This window comes from Mixia osmundae (assembly GCF_000708205.1).
Source record: "Mixia osmundae IAM 14324 unplaced genomic scaffold scaffold_1, whole genome shotgun sequence".
Classification (NCBI taxonomy): Eukaryota; Fungi; Basidiomycota; class Mixiomycetes; order Mixiales; family Mixiaceae; genus Mixia; species Mixia osmundae.
Genome location: NW_014575563.1, coordinates 851,359 through 866,450, shown reverse-complemented (window position 1 = coordinate 866,450; position 15,092 = coordinate 851,359). Strand labels below are relative to the sequence as shown.

The 15,092-nt window shown below is 54.9% G+C and overlaps 7 protein-coding genes across 7 annotated transcripts; 3 read left to right on the top strand and 4 right to left on the bottom strand.

Annotated features, from left to right (window-relative positions):
- Positions 1 to 9: 9 nt before the first annotated feature.
- L969DRAFT_43130 (uncharacterized protein) lies at positions 10 to 2,487 on the bottom strand (the record flags this gene model as incomplete). The annotated part of the gene is made up of 6 exons (XM_014715366.1): positions 10 to 146; positions 209 to 451; positions 508 to 606; positions 744 to 2,124; positions 2,173 to 2,405; positions 2,451 to 2,487. 6 exons carry the CDS (start codon positions 2,485 to 2,487, stop codon positions 10 to 12), a joined length of 2,130 nt encoding a protein of 709 aa, XP_014570852.1.
- A 535-nt stretch (positions 2,488 to 3,022) lies between these two features.
- L969DRAFT_56594 (uncharacterized protein) lies at positions 3,023 to 3,843 on the top strand. Its single transcript, XM_014715365.1, has 4 exons — positions 3,023 to 3,077; positions 3,130 to 3,290; positions 3,341 to 3,487; positions 3,538 to 3,843. The coding sequence occupies exons 1-4, from the start codon at positions 3,062 to 3,064 to the stop codon at positions 3,766 to 3,768; spliced, it is 555 nt and encodes a 184-aa protein (XP_014570851.1). The 5' UTR covers positions 3,023 to 3,061; the 3' UTR covers positions 3,769 to 3,843.
- L969DRAFT_43041 (uncharacterized protein) lies at positions 3,826 to 6,151 on the bottom strand (the record flags this gene model as incomplete). Its single annotated transcript, XM_014715364.1, has 2 exons — positions 3,826 to 4,438; positions 4,491 to 6,151. 2 exons carry the CDS (start codon positions 6,149 to 6,151, stop codon positions 3,826 to 3,828), a joined length of 2,274 nt encoding a protein of 757 aa, XP_014570850.1.
- A 329-nt stretch (positions 6,152 to 6,480) lies between these two features.
- On the top strand, positions 6,481 to 8,327 carry L969DRAFT_56590 (uncharacterized protein; the record flags this gene model as incomplete). Its single annotated transcript, XM_014715363.1, has 2 exons — positions 6,481 to 7,798; positions 7,847 to 8,327. 2 exons carry the CDS (start codon positions 6,481 to 6,483, stop codon positions 8,266 to 8,268), a joined length of 1,740 nt encoding a protein of 579 aa, XP_014570849.1. The 3' UTR covers positions 8,269 to 8,327.
- On the bottom strand, positions 8,326 to 10,677 carry L969DRAFT_91679 (uncharacterized protein; the record flags this gene model as incomplete). The annotated part of the gene is made up of 3 exons (XM_014715362.1): positions 8,326 to 8,908; positions 8,956 to 10,364; positions 10,417 to 10,677. The coding sequence occupies 3 exons, from the start codon at positions 10,675 to 10,677 to the stop codon at positions 8,326 to 8,328; spliced, it is 2,253 nt and encodes a 750-aa protein (XP_014570848.1).
- A 563-nt stretch (positions 10,678 to 11,240) lies between these two features.
- L969DRAFT_44452 (uncharacterized protein) lies at positions 11,241 to 13,727 on the top strand (the record flags this gene model as incomplete). Its single annotated transcript, XM_014715361.1, has 5 exons — positions 11,241 to 11,620; positions 11,669 to 11,755; positions 11,808 to 12,140; positions 12,194 to 12,854; positions 12,906 to 13,727. 5 exons carry the CDS (start codon positions 11,241 to 11,243, stop codon positions 13,725 to 13,727), a joined length of 2,283 nt encoding a protein of 760 aa, XP_014570847.1.
- A 36-nt stretch (positions 13,728 to 13,763) lies between these two features.
- On the bottom strand, positions 13,764 to 15,017 carry L969DRAFT_42167 (uncharacterized protein; the record flags this gene model as incomplete). Its single annotated transcript, XM_014715311.1, has 2 exons — positions 13,764 to 14,648; positions 14,700 to 15,017. The coding sequence occupies 2 exons, from the start codon at positions 15,015 to 15,017 to the stop codon at positions 13,764 to 13,766; spliced, it is 1,203 nt and encodes a 400-aa protein (XP_014570797.1).
- Positions 15,018 to 15,092: the final 75 nt, after the last annotated feature.

Below are 15,092 nucleotides of genomic sequence, written 5' to 3'. Positions count from 1 at the left end.
ATCTCATAGTCAGCCACCTTGCTTAACTGCGCATGAGTGCCGACACACCTTGGCTGCTTGTTTCTTCTCTGCCTGTGCCTTCTTGGCATCCTTGCTAGCCTTGATGGCCGCCTGTCGCGCTGCGTCTCGCACTTCCGGCTTCTGATCTGCACGTCGATGATGCCCGGATCAGCAAACGACAGACCCAGCTGTGACGACAACGACGCACTTCTCTTGGCGAGAATGCTAGTCAGATCGGCGCCGACGATGCCTCGCTGGTGCTTGACAGTCTTGCGGCTGCGCTTCTTCGCGACTTCCTCCGTGATACCCTTCTTGTGCGCTCGACGGAAGACGACAGTCCATGCGATCTTGCGAGGATTCTTTCGTTGCAGGAAGAGCGACTCTGACTTTGAGTCCTTGAAGCGGAAGACCTTGCTGTCAATGCGGACGTATAGCTTGCCCGTGCCCGGGTCTGCGCCAGACTGTCAGTCCACTGCCGCTTACTGACTCTCAGTGGACTATACGCACAGATCTTGTAGCCCGAGAAGGCGCATTGCTCTACCCTCATCTTGCTGAGTCTCAAGTCAGCCTGCGGCAGCCGTCGCCCAGCCGCAGCTATACTTTTCACTGAAATTAACTCGACAAAGTATGACGCGTCGTACTACGTGGCACGAGTTGCATCGTTTCTGACGGATGTCATGCATTTTCTTAGATTCTCTAGTCGAACGCAGCCGTCTGCACGTGCACAGCATACTTTGTCTTACCTTTCATCACTTTCTTCATATCAGAAACTTGAGCAGCTGCAACGCGAACCTGTCGCATCATCTTGCTGGGACCACACACTTGAACACTCAGTCTCGCTCTATCACTGGTCGAGTCGAGAGCATCTTGAAGCATAGCGACGTAGTCTGGACGTCCTTCTCGAACGTCAAAGGCGAGCAGTATCTCCTCGACAGCGGATCCGGAATTGATCGGCAAAGTGCCCGACGTCAATGTGCGGTTCAGACAACCAGTGGAGCTCGTCTCGTCGAAGCTTGAACGTCGCAAGCTGTCCGTCAAGTTGAGCTGGAGTCTGAGTGTCTCTTTGCCCTCTTCTTTCAGTCGTCGCATGATGGGCAAGAGTTGATCAGCAACCCAGGCTACATGTTCGACGTTGCGCAGCGTCCAATGGAAGATGATCTTACGAGGACCTGACGTGAGCGCTTCGGTCAGATATGGCATGATGTGCGTGATACCAGAACCTGCTGCGCACAGCACGAGGGTCTGACAAGGTGCATCGAGATTGGGCGCGTAGGGACCCTCGATCAGCACAGGAACGCGAAGACTGCCTTTGTCAGCCTCGATGGCAGATTGCCAGAGACGCTTCGTTGCGTGATCGTGTATCTTGATGACAAACAGCATGCTCCTTTGGCCCTCGACGAGATGCTCCTCTGCGTTTGCTATAGAGAACGGGTGCCACTGTGGAAGTAGCCAGACGCGTTTGATGTTGTGCTGAGTCCAGAATTGCAAGTACACATGACTGCCAGGCTGCCAGCCAACGGCAGTGGGTATGCTGACGAGAACCGCGTCATTCGAGGGCGTCACTTTTGCCTCAACAAAGCCGAGCTTGCCATGCTTCCAAAAGGGCAATATAGCATGAATGAGAAGCACGCGTAGTAAACGAATGGTGCGATCGAACATCCAGACTGCTAGAGCTGCCCATACAAATGGTGCCAAGTCTGGTAGATGCAGCAGAAGGGCTGGTATGATGAGCGCTGCGCTAATAACGTGCACGATTAGATGGACTTCGTAAGCGTAATGGCGAATGACTGCAACAGCGCTCATGACCGTAAAGGCGGTGATGGCGATGGCGCCCCAAATGACGAAAGGTTCGGCCATAGTGGAGCGATAAGCAGCTTGACCGCCGCGCAGAAAGACGAACGAGTAGATGATCGAGTGCAGCAGGGCAAAGATGACGACCATGAACGAGAGCGCATAGTGAGACCACCGCAGGGATTGATAGCTCAAACCAGTCAATAGACCGAGTAGGTTGTTGCGACCCGCAAGCATGTAGATGATAGGCAGATTCACAAAGCAGGCGCGCCCGAATGCCTTTGCGATGTTGCGCAGCGTGCTCGTCTGGTTGCCTGGCGTCACGTCATTGATCTGCCATGCTATCTCAGCCCAGTGCGCTGCAAAGGTGGCCTTGCTCACGACGGCAAAGACAACATTGAGGGCAAGCACACATAGCAGAAATGCCATTCTCTGGATCGTCAGGCCGAAAGCGAGTGGTCGATCGAGCACCGAGACTTGCAAACATCTAAAGACAGCAGCGACGGGTTCTCCTGGCGACTTGAGCCTCTTGTGGCAGACTACTTGCAAAGCATGACGGAGGATGAAAAGAGCACAAAAAGCGCCAAAGACGATGAGGTAGATATCTTGTCGCTCTATCCCGATGTTCAGCTAGTCCAATAGCCATCGAGCGAGCATACCTGTGCGCGAGCTAGCAGCTTGAGCTTGCGTTGCCATGTTTGGTCTGCGTCCTGAAAAGGTGCGGCAGCAATGGCGCGTCAATGCGTCGGCTGATAGGGTGAGAAGTCACGTCAGTCTGTGCGTTGTAGATGCTACGGAAGGACGCTGAGCTGTCCGGTCAGGCCAATGTATTGCGAGTGGCGACTGGAGGCTTGTACCGTCGCTAAGGACTTCGAGGGGTCTGGCTGTTGCTGACTGAGCACGATCAGGCGTTGATGTAGTGATCGATGGCGAGCTCGATGATGGCCGGAGGGGAAACACACAGTCCGGCATCTTGCACGAAAGTGTGGTCGATGATGGGGGATGTTGTGATGTAAGAATGCACAGTCAGGTCGAGACCGCAGCCGCAGCAAGGATTGCCGAGATTGCAGAGACTTGCCAAGCAATTGCGCGCGATCGTCACTTCTGAGGACTGCTTGAATCTTGGATCGCTCAAAGGATGCTATCAATGAGAAGGACGGCCATTGCCAAGGTCTGATGACACGCTGGGTTTGCTGTAGAATTGTCGCCGTCGCGTCCGTCTGCAGCGATAGCAAAGTGGCCAGCACGTGCAGCACCACGCAGCCCAACGATGCCCGACACCGCTGGTCCGCTCCTGCTCCATGCCGATCCTCTGATCTCACTTTCACTCAATCGTAGCCGTGGCTCGAGCCAAAGCGTTTCTACCTGAGCTGAAGGCAGCCAACGCTGCACTGCCAAAAGAGCCAAGCGCAGAGGGCATCAAAGTCACGGCCATTGACAGCGATGACGGCTCACAATCCGATGCTAGCTCAGATACGCCAGAAGGCCACATCGAGATGGTTGTGACTCCCGCGGGACTACACAACGCAGCATTGATGTCAGGATGCAGGAAGTCGCGGCAGGCGTCTTTGAGGAGAGGAAGCCGCCAGTGGCAGCACCCGAGGCCCTGAGCGAGGAAGATGAGTACGACGAAGACGACGAATCAGAGTACGACGAGACGCTGGACATGTGCATACCTGAAGGATGGGCTAGAGTGGCACGTAATAAGGCGGATGCATACGCGCTCCATGGCTGAGCTCCACACAGGAGGTCGAGCCAGGCGTCTTTGACGTCGTCCGAGTCGCCAATCGTAGGAAGCGACACTACTCCCCCATCCAAGAGCCGTTTTCTGACGAAGATGATGATGAAGATGATGACGAAGAACTCGATGACGAGGAAGAGTACGAGAACGAATCAGATCATGATGACAAGCCGCAAGCGGTCTCAAAACGGCCGAAGATTGAAGTCTTGAGCAGTACCTCAGCAAAAAGTAAATGATGACGAAGATGCAATGAGCAACAATTATGTAAGGGTAGCATAAGTGATGTACATCGATCAATATATCGAGCCACCTATATCCGCAGTCTGTCCACTGAGCGTTTCGAACTGATTGTAGTAGCCAGACGCTCCGGGCGTAGGGCCTGTTGCGAGTGATTGCGCAGCACTAAAGGCATCGATTTCTGAGTATAAATATCTGCTTGGTCCCGGCGAAGGCGCGCCGCCGAGCGAGCCGAATGCGGCGAACCAGCTCGAGGGCAGAACGATGTTCGGTGATCCGAGAGCGTAAGTTTGGAATGCATTGGGATCATCGCCAGGTTGCATGAATGTGTTGCTCGAGGCAGAATAGGGCTCGGTGCTTCCGTTCTGGAGTGGAGCGGTGTAGTGCATCTGATCGTTGGGCTGTCCTTGTAATTGCGCGACCGCAACATCGGCAAGCGTGGCGATGTTATTGTTGGGAGATGTTGCATCCCGAACGGAAGAGACATTGTGCGCCATCTTGAGTCGGTTGGCAGGTGATCCATTGAGATGCGAGCGCTTGGCGTTTTGGCTGGCATATCCGTCCGTTGGCCGGCCACCCGCTTGCGCAGCCAGCGTACTGGATATCCTCTCGATGTCGGCTTCGACTTCTGGCCAGCTCCAACCGAGCGAGCGTAACGCATCAAGCATACTGGACACGGCGCACATCAGTATCACTAGGCACACGTGATCAGGCAGCTTACACATTGATCGCTTCTTGCTTGACCTTCCATGTATAACTTGCAGGACCACCAACGTCATTGGTCGGCGCATTGAGCAAATGCCAGGCAAAAGAAGATAGCTGCGCAAAGGTCAACGTCGATCCTACGCCGGCAGAAGCATCAAGGGACGTCTTGACAAGATCAGACATTTCCCGGGCGGCATTGAAAACTCGTATAGAGCTCTCTTCGAGCAGTCTATCGACCTCGCTTATCTTCTCGGCATCCTTCTCCTCCTCGCGCAGGAGCGCCTCTCGCTTGCCACATAAAAGATCGTGCGCCAAGCTAACGAGCGATGACCGTACGTAGCCAGCACTGCGGACCCAGATGTCGAATGCGTCCGGTCGATCTTTGAACAAGATGCGCGCCCGAGAAGCGCAGAACGCGCACAGAGAGGCGCTCTCGTCAACAGACTTCCAGAAGACGCGATAGTAATCTGTATTCAGGCCCGCCTCTCTAGCGGCAGTCGATGAGAGCTCTTGCGCAAATTCTCGAGCAAGGAATGCAAGATGACCAAAAAGGCCTGTGACTGCACTGCGCGAGACATTGATCGGGTCATCGTCATGCAGTGACTGCCAGATCGAATTGAAGTCCATCTGTCCGAGCAGAGGGCCTCCCATGAGATCAAGGTCGGCTTGAGTGAGTAGTGGCATGCGGCCGGAATAGGCGGCACCGATGGCGTCTCGAACGAAACAACCCCACCAGCAGCGACCGCCGCGAATGCTCTGGTAGTCGGCAGATTGCGCTGTGACCGTGTCTGCATCGTCGATGGCGCCACGCATGAGCTCGACAGCAGATGCAAAGTAGTAGCGACCTGATCGCTGACGATGATCACCCCGATCGACGAGATGCTCGAGCAGGATGAGAGCAGCAATAGCCTCGCTGGTGGGTTTGCGTGTTATCTCGACTTCTGCACAGGCCGATATAGCACGATTGAGCATCATGTCGCAGAAAGCCTCGCGTCTCTTGCCCCAGAGCGATAATGACTGTCCCCGACGGTTCTTGAGATCGGCCATTTTTGGCGCGTTGGGTCCCAGAATAGCAGGCGAGTCAGATATGCGTGCGGTGACTGCCTCGAGGACGCAACAGACAGCAGCGCTGATAGGACCCATCGCTTGCGGATCACATCCGGCTTCGTCATACTTTGCCTGAAAGTCATTCCAGGATATGATAGGAATCTGAAGCGTCGAGTCTGCAAAGTAGCAGCTGAGCAAATGCGAGCTGAGAGAGTCCGCCAGCTGGTGCTGCACGATGCGAGCCTCGACATCTCTCGCGCTCAGACCGGGCCGACGGATGATGGGCATCCTCGCAGGTGGATCATTGGGCGAGTGAGGCGAGACTGCAGATGTAGAGGCAACGGGACTGTCACCCTCTGCGCGCTGATCGGCGCCATAGATTGCTTTGGCTTGCTCGATGAGCTTGCCGGAACGTGACTGCTTGGGCTTGCTGGACACATATTGGTAGGTACATGCGATCGCCTTGGCCGCGCAACCATCACATTTTTGTTGTCCCGCCTGCCTGTCGCACTTGACTCGACGCAGCCGGCATGCATCGCAGCTCGAGTTCTGCACCCTGCGCTTCTTTGTGGGCACGCTCGAATCCTGACCGGTGTGCTCTGGCGAGGTTGACTTGAGCTTCGCGCTCATCTTGGCCTTGCTGCCGCCTCGGACTTGCTGCTCGGCTCAGGATCGGCTAGTAGGTCGGCAGTGCCTAGCTGGGGTCAGCAACGTCCTTGGACGATGCACTCGAGCGTTGTCAGTCGTTGCAGCTACGCTCAGTAGACAGAGTGTGCGCCGACTTGCTTCCCCCGAATTGAGTCTCTGGCAGGGCCGAGCCCGGATCAGCTCACTTTGGTCTTGGTATGTGACACGTGTCACTTCAACGCCGCACTTTCGGATCAGCGCCTAGCCGTGCTGCTGAGCTCATGCGCATTACGCATGTCTCCCGACGCAGTCTACGGCCTATCATATCGCATATGTCGAGTCCTCACCGCAGCGTCAATGCCGCAGCCGCCGACATTGACAGCTCTGCCAGCGAGCTAATCGAGCCAGAGCCTGCAGCTCGACCAGCGCTCGCATCCGGACGGCGGCCAGCAACAGACCTGGCTGCTGCATCACTGCGCACATCACCAACTCATTCGTTCACTGCTGGGTCTCAGCGGCTCACCACCGAGCCTGTAGCGGAATTGTCGTCTCTGCAAGCAAAAGTTAGCTCATTGGATCTGTCAATCGCTCGACCAGAGTCTGCTGCTGTTCTCTCGCGGCCCGGTGCACGAGCGAGAGCGCGTTCAGCCAGTTTGGAGACTGTTGAGCGTCTTGCTCGCGCGCACAGACTGACTAGAAACGAGAATGCTGGACGGCTGGCTGGTGAGGCGCGTCATGCGAGTACGAGCGCAGCCCTGACCGCTGCGCAAGACCTGAGTGCATCCCTCAGGGATGCGATCAACACCGATCTGCCGCCTGCTGACGTCTCTGGCTCGCCTAAGCTCGAGATCAGCAAGACGACCGATGGCACTTCGTCGCCGCTACCCTCTTTCGAGAATTGGTACGATAGTATAGTCAAGCTGGTCGACGACAATGTCAAACAACTGAGGGGGAAACCCGAACCGGCAGACATGCCCGTCGAAAGGCAAGATTCGGTCATGCAACTCCTTGCCGGCAAGCAAGCCGTGCGTGAGAGTACCAGCTTCGACGGCAATTCGCTACTTAGCGAAGCCCTGCAGCGGTCGCCCGAACGAGCTGGCTTTGCAACTTTGGAAGCGCCGACGCCAACTTCACTATGGCAAGCGCTTCTCGGCTCTGCTGAGAATGAGATCAAAGGCGAGTCCGATCATACCCAGAAGCGCTACATGGACGACGAGGACCAACAAGACGGAGAACCTGCCTGGTCGACCATCAAGGAGCGCTACGATAAGCCGCGCTACCCAATGGTCTTTGCACATGGTCTCTTCGGCTTTGACAAGCTAGGACCAAAGTCAATTCCTCATTTGCAGATTAGCTACTGGCGCGGCGTCAAAGAGGCTCTGGAGGAGCTCGGCGTTGAGGTACTAGTGACCACTGTGCCTGCCTCGGCAAGCATAGAAACTCGAGCGAGAGCGCTTGCTGCCTTTATCGAAGAACACATGAAAGGCCGGGAAATCAATCTCATTGGACATAGCATGGGAGGACTTGATTGTCGCTTCCTCGTCACGCATCTACAGCCTACAACGTTCACAGTCAAATCGATCACAACGATAGCCACGCCTCATCGAGGTTCGCCGTTTGCAGATTATCTCTTACATGACATTGTCGGCAGTGAGTGGCTGCTTTCCTTACGCTACGCAGCGCTGATGAACATCCCAGAGGACAACGTGCGAACGTTGCAGAAATTGACAGACGCCGTCGGCATACCCGGCAACGGAGATGCATATGAGCAGCTTACGACAGGCAAGATGGCCGCCTTTAACGAAGAGACGCCCAATCGGGAGGATGTGCAATATTTCAGCTACGGCGCTGCCTTCTCACCTGGATACTTTGACATCTTTCGCCTCCCTTGGTCCGTCATCAACAGAGAAGAAGGTCCAAACGATGGTCTCGTCTCTGTCTCGTCATCCAATTGGGGCAACTACCGCGGAACGCTAGAGAACGTCAATCACCTCGATCTTGTCGGGCATCTTGGCAGGATTCGCTATGCATTTGCTCAGTGGTCTGGGCACAAGATCAAGTATAAGCCTATCAGCTTCTACTTGCACGTCGCAGAAATGTTGCATAATCACAATCTCTGATCGCACATCAGCAAATGTTGTTGCTACTCTGCATGCAATGGTGCACATCTAGCATGTCTAATAATCGTATGGGTGCGAACTTTCGAAATAGTCGCCGTCCAGATCGAGCTGATCAATGGGCGAGTGATGCTCGATCGTCTCCATGCCCGGTATGGAGCAAAGCGATGTCCAGTCTTGAATGCGAGAGTAAGTTTCTTGAGCATCTTGCGAGCGATATGTATCCTCGAGACCCTGAGCAGGCCACGGAACGCGCGGCGTCGAGTCATTGTCATCGAATTGTATCAGGTTGGGTATCGTCAGACTGAGACGAGGTAGCTGATCGGGCGAAACTTGATCCGTCTGCTGATATATGTCGTGAGAATCTGCGGATGTTGCGTCATATGCAAAGCTGGAGAAGTTCGGAAACGGCATATTGGGGAAGTACGAATCACGTTCCTCTTGAGCCTCTCCGTGATTGGCATCAAGGTTGAGTTCTAGTGAGAATAGATCAGGCAGCGTATCAGAGCTGAGCAGAGGCGCAGCGAGCTGATGCTCTTCGTAATGAGGAAAGTCTATGGCCTCGATCTCGGCCGTCAGAGCTTCGACGTGCTCCCCCGCTTCACCTCGTTGCCAGCCTAGCTTCTTCAGACCATCTAGGAACCTGCGGAAAGATCAGACTTGCTCAAAACTTTGCGGAAAAGGACTTACTGAGTGGCCAGAGCAGTCCTTTCAGCTGCAGTGTAATCAGATGGGCCTCCTTCGTGAGCAAGCGGTGTCTTGAGTACGTGCCGAGCAAAGCGGACGAGGCAGATGCAGACATCGCCGCCGAGAGGCGTGCAAGCAGGATCAAAATCATTGTTCTGTAATGCCTTCGCAGCGTATCGACTGAAGGCGAAAGTACGAGCGGCAGATTCGAGTATGAGGTCGTCTAATTCGATCGTTACGGGATCGGACTCTGACGCGCCTGATGCACGACGGTTGGCAGCGACACGAATGAGCATCTCGTCCGTGACTGCAACGAGGGCAGCTAGGCAGAAGTTGCAAGTCCGGATCCAAGTATCGAATGCGACGCGAAAGTCCGGGTAAAGCTCGCGCCAACGTAGCTGACAGATCTCGAAGAATGTGAAGCATTGATCGGCTTCTTCGTAGAACGACCTGATGAACTCGATCTTCAGACCGCCATCGCGCCGAGCCACAGGGCCGGATACTTGCTCGCAAAAAGCACGAGCCAGCATAGCGACTGAGCCAAAGATCGTCGCGGCGCACGTCAATGTTGGCGGTCTGCCGTTGTTCGCAATGTCTGCGCGGACTTGCGCCAGATCGGTGGTAACGAGCCAAGGACAGAAAAAAGAAATGTCGCTGCTTGATAGTTGACAGGGACGGCCAAAATACGCGGCCTGAAGCGCGTCGTGCAACAGAACATGACAAAATGCTTGCCCGTTGCTGACGAAACGAGCTTCACGCTCGAGCCTTGCCTGCGTATCGCCTTCTGCTGTCGAGATACTGTCTGCGACTGCGCTGGTCTCTGCCAGTGCTCGAAGCATCTCTATGAGCGCTGCAGAGTAATGCCTCGCTTTGTGACGGCGCCCAGGAGTAGGTGCATTCTCAATCAGGTTCTGCAAGAGGAACAGAGCGCAGACGTTTTCGATCGAAGGAGTGTGCATCGTGCCTTTACTGTCGATGATTCGCATCGCGCGACTGCCCATGAGGTCGACAAAAGTCTCGCGGGCGAGCCCGTATTGTGCTAGCGAGATGGACTCGTGACCAGACAGCGATGATAGACGAGGACCCTCCCCTATGATGCTTGCCGAGTCTGAATAGCGTGCCGCGACTGCCTGAACGACGACGCAGAGCGCCTCGCTGTCGCCCATTTCGGCAACGTTGCGATTGGCGCCTTCGAACTCCATGTGCAGACGAGCAAAGTCAACAAAAGGGAAACGTGCGTGCACCGTGCTCGAATAGACGTCAAGCAAATGAGAGGCTAGCATCGAGGCGCTTTCGCTAGGCATAGAGATGCCCGTGTCGGAGTCGCTCAGACCGAAGCTATCTGTACGCTGCTCGCCATATAGAACGCGAGCCTGATGTATGCGCTTGCCAGCACGAGCTGTCTTTGGTAGCTGTATCGAGCGCATTAGCTTACCTTGCTTTGTGCTATAGCAGCAAACGCACCTTGTTGGAAACATAGATGCTCGTGCACGCAATACCCTTCTTCTGACATTCCACACAGATGCTTTCGCCGGGCTCTCTGACACATTTGACCCGACGCAATCTGCAGGAGTCGCAAGCACATAGTTGCTTGCGTTTAGTCTTGGTCGGTTTCTTCTTTCTGTCACCATCGAACGAAAGTATAGTGGATAGCTCTGGAGAAGTGGGTGCCGTATCTCGCTCGAGACTGCTTGCCCAGCTTGAGACTGACAGTGAATCTGGCATGATGAGAAATGTGGACGTTGTGCAGCAAGAGCGAGCGTTAAGAATGATCGCTTTGAAGGGTGATGGCAATCAGGCACGATGGGATAAGACGGCAGGGGTGGCCCCTGGCGAGGAAGCATTGCTACCGACGAAAGGCCCCGGACGATGGGCACACGGACCCGTCAGGTCGTCGCGCACTGGTCTCGCGCGGGCAAAGCTGGAGCAAGGACCGTCATATCTCAGGGGGGCGACGCCATGGCTGACCTGTTGGTAGCAAACAGCCCAATATGTTCTGCAATGCTGATCGAGGACATCTGGCTAGTCTGCGATGATGCATAACGTGTTTTGTTGCCGCAGCGAGTTTGCACAAGCACACGAAGTCCATAGATGCAAAGCGAAGTCTGGGAGCGGTGCAGTATATAGAATAGATGGCCGGTCTGATGGATTATAGAGGAGTGATGGCCTGACCATGGCTTCATGCCAGAACGCGGTCGTACAATTGCTGGCTTGCCAACGGCATCGTCTCGCGTCGGGTCACAAGATAGGCAGATGCCACGACACTCGATGGCCAAGGTTCCATAGCGATGGCGCAAGAAGGTGCATCAGCCCTTGCCAGTACAAGTGGGGCAACGGCAGTCTGCCTCGAGCAAGAGGATATCACATTTCCAGTCTCCATCCTCACACGACTCGTGCCTGCGGGTAGCACTGCACGAACCAGTCCGACAGAGCTCGCTTCCTTTCCTCAGCGGAAGCAAGACACATGTCAGGTCAAGCGAGGCACGCCCCTGTTCACGTATGAATATACAAAGCGAGTCAAGCAAGATGCGAGCAATTCGGCCGCCAAAGGCAAAATGCGAGAGGTTGAGTATGTAGACCAGCGTCTGGTAGCCACGTACGAGTCAAGACTGGAGGGACAGCTCATCCAGTGGAAGTGCAAAGAGGGTCAAAGGATAGCAGGTCCACAGTGAGCAGACCGAGCTCTTGACAACGCGCACAACTCATGCGTGCGCAGAATCGAGCTCCTGAGCATAGCAGAGCCCTGCACTCACTACGTGCAGCTGCACGGTCTTTGTGCGATATGCGGAAAAGATCTCACAATGTACGCATCATCTATAGTATCGCTCAACCTCGATGAACCCATGTGCGTGCAGACCTGACTTTACGGGCGTATCCGACACTGCGCGCGCAAACATACGCATGGTCCACGACCGTGTCGGTCTGACGGTATCCGAACAAGAAGCTGCTCGACTCGAGGACGCAAGCACAACGCGTCTCAGGAAAGCCAAGAAGCTCTCCCTCATTGTTGACTTGGATCAAACGATCATCCAGGCCACCGTCGACCCGACAGTAGGCGACTGGATGCGCGACGGAACGAATCCGAATCACTCTGCACTGAAGGATGTGTGCGTCTTCAAGCTGGGTACACAGGAAGACAAGGAAGTAGTCGCAGACGTGGATGGCTGCTGGTATTACCTGAAGCTACGGTCAGTCGCACTGCTTCATCTTGGAAGAGTAGCACTCACGTGTACAACCACAGGCCAGGATTGCAAGCCTTCCTCCGCAAGATGGCAGACCTGTACGAGATGCACGTCTACACGATGGGCACACGAAGCTACGCCATGGCAGTTTGCAGAATCATCGACCCAGATGGCACATACTTCTCCACCCGTATCCTCAGCCGCGACGAATCTGGCAGCCTGACGCGGAAATCTCTCGAGCGTCTCTTTCCTTGTGACACAAGCATGGCTGTCATCATCGACGATCGATCTGATGTCTGGCATTGGTCTCCAAACCTCGTCAAAGTCGAGCCGTTCGAATTCTTCGTTGGCGTCGGCGATATCAACGGCGCCTTCTTACCGCCGACAGATACAAGCGACGCAGCACCTCTGCCCACGGCAATAGCGCCGCAGAATCTGCAGCAAGCTGCAAACGGCGCAAGTGAGATCACCGCCGAAGAGCAAGATGCGCTCGAACGAAGAGATCTGGAAGCAAAGGCGCAGAAAACAGCGAGCGCGCTCAAAGAGCAAGTAGCGGATCGTCCCTTGGCCAAGAAGCAGCTTGCACTAGATGCAGACATTGCAAAAGGGACATCGGAGCACAGTGACTCAGCAGCTTCGTCCGAAGCGAGCGCCTCGCCCGAGATCCAAAACGCTGCCGTTCTGAAAGATACCGATGCGGAGCTGTACCGAATTGAACAGGTCGCTGATTCTTCGTTTGTCTGCTTGAATTTCTACTGACACTGCCTGCAGCTGCTCCTCAAAGTTCACACAGACTTCTATGCCGAGCAGAGCTCGCAAGATGTCAAGCTCATTATACCCAACATCAAAGAAAGCGTCTTGCGAGGCTGCAAGATTGCTTTCTCAAGCATGATACCCCTAGGCACAAACCCAGAAGCAGCAGATATCTGGAAGCTCGCAAAGATGTTTGGCGCTTACTGCTCGAGCGATGTGAATAGCAAGACAACCCATCTCGTTGCTCGCAACCCTGGTACCGTCAAAGTCCAGCAAGCACAGAAACGGCAAGATCTACACGTTGTCTGGTCGAATTGGCTCGTACGATCTGCCGCTCTTTGGCAGCGGCAGCCCGAACGCGAGTATCTCATGCCCAGAGGCAGCGACGCACTGCAAAAGGCGGCTGAGATCTTCGTATCGTCCGTGTCGACTGACAGCGAAGACGAAGACGAGCCTTCAGAGCTTCTGGTGGACTCTCTGGATAGGAAGGCCTGGGACGATGCAGATGATGAGGTAGACGCCTTCCTCAACGAAACTGACGACGACGATGACGGATCGATCGACGGCAGCACCCGCAAGCGTCCAAGGTCGTCGGCGAGCTCATCTTCGAGTGTTCGTGAAGCGACCGAATCCCCATTGGTCAAACGACAGCGTCAAGCAAAAGAGCGTTTGGGCAAATCCCAGCTCAAATCTGTCACATTCGGCGAGCAAACAACATTTGCTCCGGAGGACAGATCGTCAGAAATGGCCTCAAAGGCTCAATCGCTGGCCAGCACTGACGACGATGACGACTTCTTAGATAGCTTAGCAGCTGATCTGGAAGCCGAATTTGTCACATGACATGCAAAGTGATGATGAAACAAAGCGTGCCATGACTCAATGAGTCTTTAGCCAGTCTAACATCTCGCGCAGCACGTTCTGCCTCCGCTGATCGTCTGCGGTGTCATGTCCCTTGCGCAAGAGCATATGCTCGTAGCCCTCAAACAGCTTGATCGATTTGTCCTTGCTGCTCGCTCGATCATGGAGACTCTGGCTGCTCTTGTATCCGATCACACGATCGCCCGTTCCGTGTATGACCTTGAAGGGAAGCGAGAGCTTCTCGATGCTGGCCATACATTTGTCTATACCTGCAATGATGGCAATGCCGGTTGCTATGCGAAGCTTGCCATGATAAGTCTGCGGGTCCGTCTGGAACTCTTGCTCGATCGACTGATCCTCGGAATTCTTGCCCTTGTTCGCATCTGCAAATGGCAGACGACCGAAGAAGTAGGCAATCGATCTTCCTGCATACTCGACCAATAGCGACGGTCTTGACTCGGGCGCAATAGACAGCATCGGGCAGAGAAAGAGCGCTCCGTCAAACGCAGGATTGTCAGGCCGACCTGGCTCAGTCGATCGAGGCGGCTGATAATGCACAAGGTAATACACGGCGACGAAGCCGCCGAGAGACTGTCCGCTCAGTATCCGGGACCTTTTTGCCGCTTCTACATCGCTGACATTTGCCTTCTTGGCGTCATGCTTGACGGTATCGACTAGAGCGGCGTGCAGGCCTCTGATCAGTAGCGCCATGTCGGGTACATGGACGTGCAGACCAGTTGATCTGCCATGAGAGGGCAGATCGACCGTGATGACGCGATACCCCGCTTCCAGAAAGGGACCGGCATGCTCTGAGAACTTGCTGCCATAATCATTGATGCCATGGCAGAAGACAAAGTCGGCTTGGATGCCCTTGTCCTTGCTCGCTGCTTCGTCCTGCCATGTCTATACGTCTATCTCAGACTTGCTGTCGCGAGCTGATGCTGACCTGCTTACCTGATAGGAGATCCAGTCCTGTGTCAAGCTAGGCTCTGGGCTATTTTGGTCCGCCTTGGCTTTGAGCGTCGAGCCTTCGACGAGTACTTTGCCGTCTCTGATCGTATATTTGCCGTTCTGACGGATGCTGTTCTCGAGAGGTGAGCGAGGCAGAGCAGCTCGTCCGTACGTCGGATCGTCTACTTTGTAGCCCAACAATGCACGAACAGGGTCGCTCACACAGCTTCGCAAAGTGCTCTGGACTGTGTGAGGAGCTTTGATGGCGTAGTACGCTTTCGACGCCGCATCGCTTGGGACCTGCCAATCTGGATAGCCCATCCTCTCGTCCTGCGAGAGAGCGAGAGCACAGTGGCAAGCGGCTGTGTAAACAGGCTCGGGCTGGAGAGTGCTGTG

What these genes read in the sequence shown, in the direction of transcription:
- L969DRAFT_56594 (XM_014715365.1), top strand. An exon ending in CAGAAGGCCACATCGAGATG is followed by an intron (nt 3,291 to 3,340) that starts GTTGTGACTCCC and finishes GTCAGGATGCAG; the next exon opens with GAAGTCGCGGCAGGCGTCTT. An exon ending in CTGAAGGATGGGCTAGAGTG is followed by an intron (nt 3,488 to 3,537) that starts GCACGTAATAAG and finishes AGCTCCACACAG; the next exon opens with GAGGTCGAGCCAGGCGTCTT.